Source organism: Fundulus heteroclitus, chromosome 11, assembly GCF_011125445.2.
Source record: "Fundulus heteroclitus isolate FHET01 chromosome 11, MU-UCD_Fhet_4.1, whole genome shotgun sequence".
Taxonomy (NCBI): Eukaryota; Metazoa; Chordata; class Actinopteri; order Cyprinodontiformes; family Fundulidae; genus Fundulus; species Fundulus heteroclitus.
Window position 1 is genome coordinate 31,839,128 of NC_046371.1, and position 16,944 is coordinate 31,856,071.

General features: G+C 41.4%; 1 protein-coding gene across 5 annotated transcripts in view; it reads left to right on the top strand.

Moving 5' to 3' along the window:
* The window catches only part of abr (ABR activator of RhoGEF and GTPase), a 156,380-nt gene that overhangs the window by 108,998 nt on the left and 30,438 nt on the right, over window positions 1-16,944 (top strand). For all 5 annotated transcript variants that reach the window (XM_012871243.2, XM_012871244.3, XM_012871246.3 and 2 more), the window contains 2 exons: window positions 3,185-3,282; window positions 3,372-3,503. In XM_012871243.2, coding sequence (XP_012726697.2) covers window positions 3,185-3,282; window positions 3,372-3,503 — 230 coding nt within the window. The remainder of the gene's footprint in view (window positions 1-3,184; window positions 3,283-3,371; window positions 3,504-16,944) is intronic.

Sequence of the window (16,944 nt, forward strand, 5' to 3'; positions counted from 1 at the left end):
TTTTACTTTATCTATCTATTCATAATGGGAGTTGATGCATAGTGTAATTAGTCCTTTAGAAATTTAAATGTGTGGCTCAAATTAACAATTTTAAAGATCACACAGTGGTTCTCCTTCCTTGTTTAGGCTCATCAGTTTGGAACAGAAGATGTTATTGGGGGCTGTTATTTGTGTCAAAACAATCCCTACTCAGTGGGAAAGGGGCTTTAAATTCAGCCCAGGGCAAAAGTTAGTCTAAGTGGGTCACAGCAGCAGAAACTGAGAGCTGAGCATGTCACGAAAACTGCTTGTTAAAAAAAGGGTAAGCAAGTACAAAACAAAAAAAAAAAAGGTGAGAACCATATCACGCTACTTTCCTCAGAGTTTTTATTTTCGTGTGTCAAAGTGACAGCAGCTGCATCAGTCTCTGCCGCCTGTGCTGTGCTGTATGAGAACGGTGCAAACAGATCCAGATACGAACATGTAGGCCAAGCAGTAAGAAGCAAACACAAACGTCCCCACCATCATCCAAACAGAATATCTGCTTTAAGACAATAGCGACATAGATACCAGTCCTTTTTATGTTTGTTTCAGTACCACCAGCTTTCCCTACAGCCCAGCGCTTGGCTGCTTGTTTCCTCATTCATTGTTTGCCCAGCTTTTCTTCATTTTCCCTCTCTGGATCGAATGAAACGGTTACATTCTTCCTGTTCTCTTCTCATTTTAGTTGTTTCCCCAAAGCAAATATTTTCTCCTGCAGCCTTAAAGGGAAACCAACAAGCAGCCGTACTGGTGGCTCTGACTGTAGATTAGTTTACCTGATTAGCACTCGCCTCTAAATTCTGTGGACCCGCAGTTTGACCCAACATTCAGCATAGCCTTGGGCACAGATTAGCCTCCTGTATGTGAACACACACACACACACACACACACACACACACACACAACTGCTGTGCTCCTTGGCTAATTAAGATGGAAAAGGATGGTATCCATTACCCGGTATTTAGAGGTCGAGACCCAGTGCTGACCAATTTATCCCCCCCATTGGGTTTTGCCTGATGGTGACCTGCCAGGAAAATGAAAACTCATGGAATTCCGTCCTGCTTTTCAAAGCCCCCTGGATACAGTGCAGAGAGGCAAAAAAAGCCCCTCAAAATATGCTTTCTGTGGCCTTGTTTTAGACTTTGAAAGTTGATTTCCGCTCTGTCTCAGAAAATGTGTGGCCCCAAACACAGAGAGCAATTCAAATCCATTTTCACCATGGATACACTGGTGTTATTAACATATACAGTAGCTACAGTGATATTGCTGTCACCTAACCCTAACGGCCACACCTCTGACATTGCTTCGCTGCTTCAGTTAAACATTCATCTTAGAGTGGCCTAGTCAAAGTCCAGACCTAAATCAAGGTGAGAATCAGTGGCATGTACTTGACACTGTATCTGTAGTGAAAGGTGGTTCTACTAAATGTCGAGGCACCACACTGTAGGAGCCAAGTATTATTTTCCTTCTACTTCCCAAGCATTTGATACTTTGTGTTGGTCTTTCACACAGACTCCCTGTGAAGTACAGTGAATTGTTGTTGTTGTAGCACTTTCAGATGGCACTGTGAAATAAGGACTGTAAACAGTTGTTCCTCCTCTGCCTTTACTGAGTTAACTTTGACTTTTTTAATATTGGATATCAAGGCTGCCCAAGCAGTTATTCTTCAGTATTTTGGAGAAGTGTACAATAATTGTTTAATTTTCTAGCCATTCCTCATCTGGTCACATTGAATTCCCCTCTGCTGAACTTCCCTCATACCACTGCCACTAATCCCTCCCTCACTGGGAGTAATTATACCCAAACCTTTCAGGATGCTGTGAAAATAAACAAAGATGGAGTCAAACCAGATGCAATCAGACTCTGTGTTCCTCTATGTATTCCGGATAGTTATGTGAATACTTGTGTGAATGCCTGTTCCAGTCAATCAAAGCCCACCCAGCTCAGGTGTAGGTCAGAGTGTTATTTCTCTACTTTGCTGTTCAGACAATGTTTTTTTTTTAGTCTTTGAGTAAATATGTGAAGGTGAGATTCAGGCTCCCCCTCCTCAACCGCAGCCACATCTTCCCTCACACCTGTCATTGGGACCGTCCCGGTGAGAGGTCAGAGCACACACCCATCCGTCATGCTGTCAGATGGGGGTAACCCCAGGGGACCAGCTCCAGGACGTTCTCAAGACACATCCCAGACAGTCAGTAGCTCCGACTGCAGGAGCGCCACTAAAAGAAACACATTAACAGACTTGATTGGTCCGTCAAAGGGCTGAGCGTGAGCCGGTCCCGGTGGAGGGATGGCCGTGGAATGAGGTTACGAGGCCGACTGTGTGCACAGACAAGAGATGTGTCTGTTAGCTGACAAACCATAAAAACATTGTTTTTTTTCAATGTAACTTCCAGATGACTGGTTCAAACAGCTAATTTAATGTATTTTGCCTTCAGTGAAAATTAATTTGTGGAGTAAAATAATGCTATGAGTGGCAGCCGTTTAAAACAGATTTGTTCACCTCTCTTCTAAATCTATATAATAAAGCATTACATCTTTCACTGTCTGGGAAAACGAGACATTCAAGTACATCATTAAAGGCCCTGGGGAGATTTTGACTCTTTGTCTTTTTTAACAATATCATTTCCAACGTCCATGTTGGTTTACAGCAGTTAGATGAATGAAGGAATGCTATGAAGGATTAATCTGATCTTGTGTTGAGATCTTATTAAAGATAACACTTACAGTTCCTGCACTGTACGGAAATGTATGGCATCGGATTTAAGGACATTCCTGGTCTGGATAAGTATGGGGAAAGAAAATGGAGGATAAAAATACAATTGTATTTGCAGACTTTATTCCCTGTACCTCTATCCCATCCATCCAGATTCACACTTTCAAAGATTCCCACGTTTTGCTCTATCCACCCTGTCTCTTTTGTTGCAGCAGCCTCCATGTTTTAAAGTCTGATCACTGTGAAAATATTTGTCATAAATTCATAGTGAACTTTTGTATTTGTCCTTTAAAACTGAGTTTTGAAAAGTTTGGGATTTTCCTTGAGAAATGTGTAAGAGCTCTGTTAAGGGTTTGGTCTATTTGACGGGAAGACTTAGTTGTGCATGAAATGTTCAGATTGTGCGTTTATCTGATGAACCCGGGTTCTTTCTGTGTTTTTCTTTAGATTTATATTGCACCCTTGAAGTGGACTCGTTTGGTTACTTTGTGAGCAAGGCCAAGACCCGGGTCTTCAGAGACACCGCAGTGCCTCAGTGGAACGAAGTCAGTCACAGACACATCTTTCACCATTTACTGCTTTCTGTTCACCAAGCTGTTTTAATCTCATTCTCTTCATCCGCCTCGCTCTATAGGAGTTTGAGATCGAGCTGGAGGGCTCACAGTACCTGCGGATCCTGTGCTACGAGACGTGTTACGATAAAAGCATGCTCAACAAGGACAACAATGAGATCGTGGACAAGATCATGGGCAAAGGGCAGGTCCAGGTAAGAGGACGTCGGCAAGCTGGTGGCAGAATGAAAATGCCTCTCGTTTTGGGCTCATTTTCTTCCCCGTGTGACTCATTTTAATGAGCCGTCTAGCCTTTCTGTGCAATAAAGTGTTTTTTTTTTATTGGTGGTTTGTTATGAAGGTGGTTAAATTAATAGTCTGAGAGAGAATTTAAAGGGGGTTTCCACTGTTTTGTTGTGAGAGATGTCTCTTTACGGTCCGTTTTAAAGTCACACAGTGTAATCGGTGGATTCAGTCTCTGCTTTGCGTCATTGTTGAGTAGACCGAATAGTCCAATCATGTTCCCATTTTTTTCCATGAACTCCTGGGAATTCCAGCATGGTCACATAAAGCTTGACTCCTCCTGTAAATCTCCTGCTTACATTTTTCACTGGGTTCAATCATCTGCAGCCACCGCATCGGTAGAACCTCACAACATGACTCTGGGTTGGCTCTGACGGCTTGAAATGCTCCTGTCATTCATTGATGTCCTTGTGCTTTTTCCAAAGCGGCACAGAAGTGAGCATGTAGCTGCTTATTTATAACCCTACCTCTTGTGCTCCTCGCACTTCAAAGAGCAGATTCCTCGCTTTTAAACCTTTTTGGAGGGGATTTGTTTATGACATGCCGAGTCAACAGGTAAAAGTAGAATCCTTCACTTGAAGTCTTTCCTTACAAGTGTCGTGCCTCAGACATCAAAAAAGTGGGGCAGACGTGAATTGAACGTGAAGATGAATCTTCCTCCAAAATATCTGGTGTTTTGATGTTTCTCCTCAGACCTGAGTTCCTGCTATAAATCTTATTAAAAAAAAAAGGCTTCAGATGGAAAATTTTGAGCCCACATGTCATTGTTCACATTCCTTTTTGTGGTGCTGCAGCTCTCCATGGCTTCCCATTCAGTTCAGTGATTTATGTCCTTGAGTTGTGCCTTTGATTCCCTCTGAAAAACAAATGGAACGACAGCAGCGCAGCAGCAAACATGCATCCTTCATGAGCCACTCAGATCTTAATATGGTATGTTTCCCTGTCTTTGGAGCCACTCAGCTCTCCTCAGTCTGACAGCTGAGTCCATGTTTAGCTCATCGTAGCTGAATGGGTTACCTAACCAGCATCTTGGGATCATCTCCTGAATAAGGATCTATGCATCTAACCTGTGGATCAAATGTTCAGCCTGTAACAGGTTGTTTGTTTTCCCAGGATCGCCCTGTGTTTAGCTCTGTATATCTTCCCAACAACTCTGAGCAGCTTTCCTGTCCCTCCAGAACAAAAGCATATCCACAGCAAAACACATTGTTTGTTAAGGATAAAAATGTGTAAAGGTTCATGGGCTATGAATACCTTCACACCACAGTGCATAGAGGTATACAGATCAGTACAGAAAAGCTGAACCCCCTTTTCTCGGTTAAATGCAACAAGCTCACCTTCATATTGAACATGTTAGAAGAGGTCATCTTTGATTTATTGTCGCTCCATATCTGACACCCTTAATGATACGACTGCCAATCTGCAGGCCAAATACTGCTGCTGCTGGGAATTTCCGCTTCCAGCCAACGCCAGCCAAGAAAAAATAAAAATAAACCGGCCACATGTTTGCTGGCTCTCTGTTATTGAAGGGGATTGGAGAATGGCATGTACTGTGTGAAACTCTCAGGGGGATAGAATAGTTTATCACAGCCTGTGATTGCCCGGGAATGATCTACTGCAGTGGTCTGGTTGTGGACGGTAACCATGAAACTGCCCGAAGTTGTTCTTTTACTGAAAGATCACATTTTGAACCTGTTTAATTTATTTGAGCCAGGTCGTGTTCACTCAAAGTTCATACATGGAATGGCTTCATCATATGTTGCCGAGACGCTTGCTAAGGAATGTAGGTGCAGCGCAGACTCCACAGCTAGAGAGACTCGCAACAGGACATGAGCTTTTAGCTTTGCTGATGAAACAGAGTTTAAAGGAGCCTTCAGTGTTTTGCTTTTCTCTCCAGAGACCATCTGATTTATTTAACAAGCTTTGCAGAATACTGACTGACCGTAAATGGGCATATTGGACTGTAAGTTTTCTTCTTTTTTTTTCTACCCACTGTTGAGAAGGTTGCTCACTTCTGTCATGAGAGGAGGCTTTGGTCTCGGCCTTGGTTCATTTGTTTTAGTTGGGACAGTTTAGTAGGTCTCTTCCTTCAGATTGTATGCTGCACACTCTCAGCACAGAGCATCATCCTGACAACAACATTCCCAAAGTGAAACATGGTGGTGGCAGCATCATGCTGTGGGAGATGCTTTCCTTTAGCAGAGATAGGGGTTAACGCCTTGGAGTTGATGAGAGCTGAATACAGGTCGAGCTCTAGAAGAAACCCGCTAGAGGGCTCCAAGGAGACAGAGTGTCTCCTTCCACTCTGACTATGGCCCTAAACATTCAACCAGGGCTTTAGTAGAACGGGTTAGAACCAAACATTTTCATGTTTGAAAATCTAGACCTAAATACAATTGAGTCTGCTGGAAGACTTCGAAAGTTGCTCTTCAGATGCTCACAGTGGCCAATCAGTTTGATCTTTAGATGTGCAAAACTAGCCTGAAGGATGGGAACAAATTATTTAATTTCCTGCAAGACAGTAGTCTTATGGCCGACGCTTTCATACATTACATGATCTAGAATTTTCAGGACATCCTCTCACCTATGTGGCTAAAGAAAAATCCCAACGATCTGACATTAGTGCACCTGTGTGTGCCTGATAAAGTTGCTTCTCCATTTGGGATGCCAGCATTTATTTCCCACCCTGAAGCTTTCTGACATCCTCAAACCAAACCAGATAACCTCTGACCTCTGAGGTCCTGCTACTAACCCTTCATCACTCAGCTCCACAGTCAGGGATGCACTCCTCCAGTCTTTCAAGAAAGGATTGTTAAAATGTCCTGGTGAAAGCAGCCTTTTGACTCTAGATACATTATGATGTCTAAGGTATTTATGTTGTGCAAGGATCAGCTAAAAAACACACATTGCAAATACAATGTGTGAACTTAGTTAAAATTTGAACATGATTTACTAAAGAGCAAGAACGCTAAATTAAATTTTTATGTTTTATTTCTCCACCAAACTCTGCTCCAGAGTCTAGAGCCATGAAATGCAAACACTCTTCCTGCGTCTAATTCCCCGTCTTTAGCAGCGCTGTGCATGTCCTCCCTGGCGACCTTTCTGTACCGGCTGTAGCCTTCAACGCTTGTCTTCAGAGGTCCGCTGAAACTGTTTGAATCGTGGCGCTCTGCGGAGTAGAAATGCATCATGTCACGCAGCGTCAGCTATGCTTTGAACTGGTAAACCCACCGCTCCTCGTCCACATCATGACATCTCGGTTCTGTTTGCTCTTTCTATTTTTTGTCGGGTCTTTGTTGAATATGTTGTCTTCTATACAACCTAGAGCTCTCAGTCTTCAAGTGTCGCTTGGCTGTTAAATGTTTTTAAAACTTGAAACGAGATTCCTATGAGTTGACAGGATCCTAAAGGTCTGTTTTGACTAATTTTAGAGTAGTGTTTCAGTGATAGGCAAAATGTATTAATGTTTTCTAACCATTAGAAAGTCAGCTTCAAAGAAGAGGCAGCAGCTTTTTCTGGACAGTCCTCACAATGCAGACATCTATTTCTTTCTAAATGTCTAAATCCCTTATGTGATCGCGACTAACGTCATGTTGTGCTGAACTGAATGTCTTCTTCACATCGTACCGTTTGTAGAAAACCCGCATGTTCTCTTTCGCGTCCCGTTTTGTGCGTATCGCATTGCTGCAGCTTACATGTGATGATCTTATTTCTGTAGAATGTGGGATCTCCCGTAGAGTTATGTCCCCAGCAGAGGGACCTCACCTTGGCCCATGTGCCTCAGACTCTCATACAGCCCTGGGGGGGCCTCAGTAAGGAGTAACCTGATAGTTCTGAACAGCTTCCCAGAAATAATGAAAGCCAGAAAAGTTGGATTACGGTTGCAAACAGACAAAGGGGCGATAAAGTTGTTTGTCTCTGGGAGCTCTTGCCTCTTTCTCGACAACTAGCAAAGCCGAACATGCATTAGTTCAGTGTTGCAGTAATGTGAAGCTGTGGGTGCAGAGGGGTTGTAAAGTTTGAGGCGAGCACTTTCCTTTCCACTTTAGAGGGGAGGCCTCTTATAATTCTACACGGGGCATTAGATGCAAAGTTTGGCATGCCGTACAAAGGGTTTTATTGGTGAAAATGCAACTGCTGGGAAGGGGAGCAGGCTGGTCATCTGGAGAATTCGCTTTAAAGCAAAAATTACAAGCCAGGAGCTCTTGTTACAATCTGATTGCACTCATCAGAATTTTGTGGTTGAGTTCTGGTCTCTGGTTGTTGCAAGGCTTTCACCTGCGAATATTTATCAGCTCTATAATACAGAAACATATCAGATGAGCATTTGTTCAGAACATTTTTCTAGCCATCCTGCTGTCGGGTTACTAATCTGTTATTATATTGGGAGCAATTAAAGTGGCTTTAGCATCTTGTTGCATTCAGCAAGTTTAGCAGCCTCATTAGCTATGTTTACAATCCGCAACATTTCACGATCGTCTTGAAATGTATTCGGATTAAAAAACAAAAAAAATGATCTGATTGTACCGTTTAAATGTGCACACAGTCAGTTAATCCGATCGTAAGATGCTCATATATGAACCTGGTTTATTCAGAATAGAACCACTCTGACATGCACAGTTATCAAATTTCCATTTGGTCTTCCGAGCTTCCAGGCTGGACTTGCACTAGCTTCTAATTACGGTTGAAACGTTACTGAATAAATAATTATTTTGAGCTCTTTTAATGTGCGTTTGTATCAAGAGCCCCAACGGTTTTTCTTCCCGACATATTTCCACCACTCAACGCGGAAATGCGTCAAGATTACATCAGGCGCGCTCGGGTCAATTTGCCGCATTCAAATAACTTGATCCTGATGAGTGTTTACATGCTTGTCGATCAGATTGTCAATCAGCATTAAGCATCCCACTGATTCTGATTACAATTTAATTCCGATTGAGCTTAATCTGATCATAATATTACGATTGGCTTGTTTACATGACATATTTTTATTCCAGTCGGCCCTTTATTCCAATTACTTTTATCCATGTCAACATAGCTAATGTGTGTATTATAGACAATATAAAGATTTCCAAAAGGCTGCAACATTTCTAAAGTCCAGCACCAGTCACCGGTCAGGATCTGATTCCAGTCACCTGCCGATTTCTCAGTGCTTCTCTTATCTCTAATCTAGTCTCCCAAACACTTTGCATACATTAGGTAGTCTTGACAAGGAAATTCAGCCATGAATTTTAACAAAGCACACTATGCAAAAAAAATGAACAAACCAAAAAAGTTATTTTTGTGGAATTCATGCCAAAAACTCTCAACCTTATTATTTTCTAGATGTTGTTCCCCCTCGGGATTTGCTGGGTGGTGGCATTTCATGCGGCGTATGTTCTGAACACAGAGTTTGGGTGATTTTATTGTGTGTGTGTGCGTTTGTGTCATGCTTCAGTGTGCAAGTATTGATATAAATTAGCATGTGCTACATGGTGTCATTTATTTTGCGTCTACCCCCCCCCCCCCCCCCAACCCCGTCATTAGACGCTGCAATCCGTCATGTTCCCACCCTACACACCCCCTGCGGCCATACACACACGCAATCTCACACACAGCTGTCAACAACACTAACAGATGGGGCGCTGCTCTTATGCTCTACCGCTCGGGGGACAAACCACAGGCTCGCGTACTCACAACTGGGTGATGGGGTAATACAATGTAAATGATATCAATAACCAGCAGTAATGGTGTGTGTTTATTAGCTTAGGTCTCCTTTGTTTGGTGAGGTGTTGCTGTGTTGGTGCTGTAAATATAAGGGATGTGGACATTCGTTTCAAATAGACAATAACAGGTTAAACAAAAGCATTCTTTGTTCTTTATTTTGTTAGCCATGTTATGCAGTGTGCTGTTTTTTTTCTTTTACCATCTATGTTTTTAATGAGTCTCATCTCTCACGCTCCTCCTGTTACAGCAAACTGCATTTTTTTTCATTGATGAGTCCCAATTAAGCCAACTTCCTCATCAGTGGAACCTTGATCAGTGAAGCTGATAGCAGTGGTTTTGATGGATTTCGATGATTCCCTTGTCATAATCCCACAGAGGGGTTCATCTGTCACAGCCCTCACTTCTGTAGCCTTTGTTCCCATTACATGCTTCCCCCTCCTGCCCCTGGGGACACACTCACTCTAACTATATTCAAACAGTTCGTGCAAACCTTAAGATAAGCTTGCTTCTTGTTTTTAGCCGATGAGCAGAAGCTGCTGACCTGCCAAAACTAGTTACTGTGTGATTTTACAAAGACAAAACACATTTGATCGTTTTTGTTTTGCTTGGAATTTTGTTCTAAGAAGAATATGGAAAACAATAAAATATAGTGTTTTTATTTTCTGATGTAGCAAAAAATACTAAAATACTTCGAATTTGATTAGGGCTGGGTTGAAGTGAATTATGTGTGGGAATATATTGACCAGCTTTAAGTCATTATTATGTTTTTGGTTTTTTTTGTTTTCTAGTATAACCCTTTTAGTTAGTAAGTCATAAGTTGTTTAGCCCCACTGGTTAGAGAAGCACAGTTGAAGAACTTGTTTATTGTCTCGCTGCGCTAATTCATCCAAAGTACTGAGAAGCATTGCGTTTGATGCACAAGATGCTGAATCAAGCCAGGTAAAAAACACTGTAATGTTATTTTTTTTTTTTTCCAAATATCGGTAAAACCCTGTCAATCTAACACACGTGACATGATGTCACCTCTGCTCCTAATCTAAATCACACTGACCCGTCATGACAGCAAAGCTTGGAAAAAGAAGATTCTTAAGATCATTCTTATATGTTCTTATATCACAGCTTTTAAAGAGAAGCTTTAAAATCATGATTATGTGACCAGAAATTGGCCACAGAATCCTAAAGGGTGCCAGGGATTAAAAAAAAAAAAAAAAATCAACCTAACTCCAGCCAGTAACATGGAAAAAAAAAAACTGCTGCTGGCCTCTGTACAACTCGGAGGCGTTGGACATGCTTCTGCTTCAGCAGAGAGGAATAGTGCACTGTGACCCGTGTAGGAAGATTTAAGCTGGGGACCTTTTTTATAACTCTGCCCAAGTGACAGAACAAAAAAGCAGAAAGTAAAAAGGTCACTCAAAGGCCAGAGGACCTCTGTGGGACTTCCTTCATAATGTCATCTGTCCCTTACCCCATATGTCCTCTTTTAACTTCTACATAAAATCTCCATTAGCACTGCTGCTGTTGAGTCCTGAGAAGTCAAAGGAAGTCCAGCTTAATAATCAGTCCTCATCATAGCATTACATAATTGTTCAGGAAAGTATAATGGATACACAACAGATGTATGGTTTCCAACCAGAAACATGCACATGTGGCACATGTGGGGAAGAGCAGTGGGAGGGAAACAAAGGAGCAGGAGCAGGGAGAAGAGAATAGGAATAAGAGCCCCAGATGGTGGCCAATTATGGGATGCTGGGAGTTAAAGTGAGAACAAAGGAGCTCATCACAGCCGGAGAAATGAAATGCTCTCCAGAGAGAGACACCGTGAATCTGTGTGCGCACTTAGCGCCACCCGTTTGTCACATGGAGGAGTCAGAGTTCAGCAATGATTGTCTGAAGGGGGTTTCAGATGCTTGAACAGATGACCTGTCAGTTCAACATCCAGACATAATTGATAGGTTAATGAGAGAGGGTCTCAGTACGGCTGGAGGAGCTTCAGTTTTTGTGTTGACGCCCACCAGGATCCATTAACTTTGCTGTTTCTGAAGTCCTCCTCGTATTGTTTTAGCTTGATCACTTTTTCGTCTCAAAACTTTCTGAGCCAGATTTCCATAGCAAAACTGTAGCAGATGAAAGAAGTTAGTCTAAGAATAATTTGTTAAATTCAACCATGTTTTCTCTGTCTCAGCATCTTTTCTTGCTTTGTAACCTGGGACTTGGGGAAAACTGTCCTCTAGTTCAAGCTCCTCTTCTCTTCTTGTTATTCCTCACACAAACCTCCAAACACTCATTCCTCTGCTGTCCTCAAGCTGGGGAATTATTGACAACAGATGACATCGGGGGAACGAATCACCTCGTCTTTCTCATCGTTGTCCCAGTCTGACTCTGAGGGACAAAGCTCATTTCATGCTCCGCTCTGCCTGCCAGAGCACTGAAGTTCTGCCCCATGGATTATCAAGCATTGTCCACAATGCTGGGCCGGTTCAATTCCTCTGTTCTGTCTATTGGATAGACTATACAATACTCACCTGTACACTGTGACTTCTCCTGCATTGTCTACATTTAAATTGTTTACTTTTAAATCACTGCTACACCTTATACTTCAATTTAATTTTACTGCAATTTACAAGCTGTATGCAACGAAATTTCGTTCTGTACGCACTCCGTGCATACAAAATGACAAATAAAGTTGTCTAAGTCTAAGTCACCAATGAGAATTGGTGCATCTCAACTGAAAGGCCATTTTTCTATCCCAGTTTTTCATAAATCTTTGACTTCCTATTTTTAAGTTAATATTATAAGAAGCTATAACAACATAATTTTTTTTGCAATCCTGCTATGAGCAGACATTAATTATTGGGAACATACTCAACATCAATGTTTTTTGGGGTAGTTGCTGTATTAGCTGTTTACGCAATCAGCGGTTCTAGCATTACTAAAACAACAGCAATCCTAATGGAGATTTCCGAAAGGCTGCCAGTATTTCCAAATCCAGAATCTCCCTTAGCAGTAGGGGTTCAAACGCTCAGAAGGTTAAAACCACGTTACAACTTCCTGTTTTCTGCTGAAAGTTTTGCTCTCTCTTGTCTTGCAGGTTAAATGAGTTGTAGACATGTCTCAACATGTAATTGAACATTCCCTTTATTTTTAGATGGCTTTACATCTCTGCTCCTGCTTCTGAGCAACACTCAGCAACAGGATCAACACTAGAGAAATCTGTCTTTAGCGCATCCTGTGCCGTTAGGTTTGGTCTGGTCACGCTTAGTGGCAGATCTAGTGAAAGATTGTTCTTCTGCTAGCCAGTCTCTCATTGGATCTCCCGTATTGGGTTGTAGATATTCTGGTGATGATGACCTGGGTTTACTTGTTGATAAAACACAGGATGGAAAATAATATAGATGGGTAGTTAAACATTTTGAAACATAATCATTAGTCACAAACCCAAATGTTATTTTAATTAATTTACATAAAAGTCCTCTGTATTTGCTGTAGTAATTATTAAATATGACTCTTATTTTATTTATTTATTTTGTCGATTTATGGAGATAGGCAGAACTTTGTTGACATAGCTTGCTACTAAACAGAATCAAGTTTCCATTAAGAAGAGATTTACATAAATAGGCCTCAGTGTCTCGCTGGCTTCTTTTTCCATACTCTGATTTCACGTTACTTGCAGATTCAAGTCTCCACCACCAGCTTCAGCTTGTTTTTCTCTATTCCCGAAGCCCCATTGAGACCAGAGTACTTTCTTCCTCTTCCTTGTGTTGTTTTTGGCAGTCCTCTGGCGCACTATTAAAGTAAGTGTGCCTTGGCTACACGCTGTGTCCATGCTCTGAGAGCCGGGACTGTCTTTAAAGTGGTCACTCAGGAGATCAGATATGTTCCTGCAGGAGCTGACATTTGTTCGATTCTTGTTGAACCCACACACACAAGGTGAAGGTGATGATCTGCTGCAAAGCTTTTAATCAGCCACCATGTTGTTCAGATCTATTCAGTTTTCTTAGGTGTAGACTGGATTTAGCAAGTTATAATCCCTCTGGGGTTCTACACATAATCCTCTCTGTGGTCTGTTTTGGAGAGGTGATGAAGAGGACACCACAAACTACGACTGTAAACAATTATCTGTAAAACTTCTTGTATTGTATTTAATTGTAATTATATTGTCCAATTGATCTTTTCAGTTGAGAAAGTTTTGCTCTGCTGGATTTTGCTTATTCTGTAAATACATTACCCAATTAGATCCCAGTTACATTTTCAAGTTATCAAAGTCCCTGAATCAACTCAAGTCCCGCTACTATCTAAGTCACTATTTACAATACAGATCAGAGTAAAAGATGGATTATATTGGCTGCTGCACCTTTGTCTGCCGGGTAACATGCTCTCCGCACAGCAGGCCGAAGCCACCTTTTAGTTTAGAGAAAACCTGCAAAGAGCTGAAGCACTGTTCAAAAAGGTTTTATCCTCCCACGACTAACTGAGACCATACTGAAATATTTTAGTTGTATGAAAACAGAGTAAACGTACTAGCATTAGCCTTAGCATTAGCATTACCTCTGCCCCACATGAAACATCTGCAGGAGCAAGACATGGGTATATTCAACTCTGTAGCTGTACGTGTCATGTCAGATATGCGTATTTTTAGGAAAATAAAGCCGTCCACTGCAACGTCCAGCAATGTGCGTGTGGTGGTCTATGATGTATTGAGAATTACTGGAGAGGTTCTAATTCTCTAATAAGACTATTTAAAATTACAGTCTCACAAATCTGGGGTTCTTTGATGATGTTTAGCTCGAGTTTTTGTTCTCCGCCATTTGACGATGAAAGAGTGAGGGACTTAATTAGTTATTGCGAAGCTTATTTCTGTTTTACTCTGTGGACGTTCTACATGCTGGATTGATACTAAAGCATCAGTTCAACTCCAGTCTTCATAAGCTCCCAGCCTTGAGCACATACCCATGATTTACCCACAGGACAGAGAGAACAAAGTACAGACATAAAAACCTACTGCTGATTAGTAATCTCCCTGACTTTTAAGGCTCTTTAATTGCACTCCAAAATTCCTAAAATACTGGTTTCAGTCTCCTGACCTAACATTGACCTTTAACCGTAACGTGAGGAGAAGTTGATGCTTAGTTGTGCTGATTGAATTTGCCATCCTGGGAAATGTGTATTTTCATCTTAAAACCAGTGTATATTGCACTGCTAATAAAATACATCATGAGCTTTAGGTGAGTTTCACATTAAATCTCTACAAACTGGCAAAGTGATGTTTTCAATTTTCATAACTTTGGTTATAGTAGTTCCTCTGACTTATCGCTGAGGGTATGATCCCAATTGACATTATGCTATTCATATGGCAGAACTGTGAGCTGTACCAGCTGTTTGATCCTGATTTATTACTTCCTGTCCCAAGGCATGGGAGGGAGGAGGCCCGTTTCCTGTCCAACTGTGCAGACTTTAGGAACTGGTACTGGTTTTCTAATCACTAAAGTTCTTATGAAATTATCTTTTTTTTATTTCTAACTAAGGAGTGCAAGGACTCTCATCTGCTCTTGAAAAAACAAGTTTACCACATAGAATTAACAACATTCATTGACTAGCAAATGTATTCATACCACTTTAGTTTAAGACATTGTGAGTGTGTGATAGGCCAACACAAACTAGTTAAAGGATAAGTGAAAGGGGTATATTGTGTCGTCCATAAGAATTTCCTCTATTACCCCAAAATCAATCATGATACCACTAACTGCCTTCAGAAGTCAGCTGATTAATGAAATTGTAAATGTGTGTAATTTAATCTTATATAAATTTCAGCTGTTCTCTGAAGGGCTCGGAGGTTTGTTAGAGAACATTCGTGAGCAAACAGCATCGTGAAGACCAAGGAACACAGCAGCCAGGTCGGGGGAAAAGCTTTTGGAGTTTAAAGCAGAGTTTTGTTATACAATAATGTCCCAAGCTTTCAACATGTCACGGAGCACTGTTCAATCCATCACCTGAAAATGCAATGGGGGATGGTTATCTTCTGCATCCCAACACCAAAGGGCAGCAACGTGCTTTCGGAGGGTGATGGGAGATGGATTGGGCTAAATACGGGGTAGTTGTCGAGGAGAACCTATTAGAGGCTGCAAATGACCTGAGACTGGGGGGTTCCACGCCCAGCAGGACAGCAACCTTAAAGCTGGATCTACCATGGAATTGTTTAGTCAATTTAAGTGTCTGAATGGCCCAGTCGTGGAAGAAAAAGAGGAATTCTAATGAAAAATAAAGCATCTTATCTTCAATCTCCACTTCACAGTTATGCCATACTTTGACTTGGTTCATCACCAAATATCTAGATAAAATACATTAGTTTTTAGGCTGTAAGCTCAAAGAAACATGATAAAAATCCTTTAGCAAGGCATTGTAATGATACTCATTTAAAGGTGCTTTGACATTTTCTTTAATACCTTTACAGACATTATAAGGAAGCGGTCTGGATGAACTTTTTGTTCTTAGAGCTCAGTTTTGGGTCTGTTGATAATGTAACAGTTTAATGGCCGTTTCCCAGGTCTCTCTAGACTTAAAGTGAGAATGTTTTGAACTTGTTAAAGTTAACAGTGAGGTCATGCAGCTGCACAGCGTCCACCTTCGGTGCTGAGAAGTCAGGGATCAAAGCAAGTATACTTGATCTTCTCCATAATTAACAGCTTTCCTTGTTTGTCTTGTTTCATCCCTAAAATAAAAACGTTTATAATGGCCACTTTACTCGGCTTTGAGGTGAACTGCCGAAATGAATCACTTACACAACCTTGGACATTAACGCTGTTATCTGCCTTTCTTCGTGTTTCTCAGATGATGAATGCTCTCGCTGCATTGTTCCACTTTAAGCAGCCTGTTGCATAACCAGCGTGTCATGAATTCATTTGAGCAAGCGTTTTTAGTGGCTTTATTTTATTGAAACCTTCCCTGGTAGAATGCTGAAATGTGTTGATCTGATGGGGCTGCCGGCTCCAGTGTGTACCTCTTCCCTCTGGTCTCCGTGCTTTCAAAGAGCCGAGTGGGTGTTTGTGAGGGCGGGCACCTCAAAAGTCAATTTTTTCGCAGTCACAAATTGTTTGAATTATGTAATGTATGTTGTGTAATAGCCTGGAAAGGGATGTGTACTTCATGTGTGGGTTCCAGGAGTCGTGGAAGAGTTGTTTGGGTTGATACCATCTCTTGCTCTTTGCATCATCTCCTCTTCCTCCGGTACAAATTGCTAATGTTTGCACTTAAACCTCTGTGATCCATCCTCACTAATCCTGCTACCTGCTGCCTGCCATTAATCATTGACAGGAAGTTGCCTTGTCGTTTCTTTGCATGGAGACAAGCGGCGAGTATAAACAAATACTGGACACTAACATGTATAGCCTTCATTTATTTGCAGCACAGGTCCTCAGATGGGACTTTAACAACATAAAACAGTAAAAGAGCATAGCAAGCTAAAATATCACACGTAACATAAATCTTAAAGTGACTTTAAAACATAATCAAAGTGCTTATTGAAACCATCATGGGATGGTTGTTAATCATGACGACAAGACTTGTCTTCTTTCTAAAACTGCTTCAGTCTTGATCTAAAATGTGCCGATCTGGAATCAGTTTCAAGTCCTCAGGTAAAGAACTCCACATATT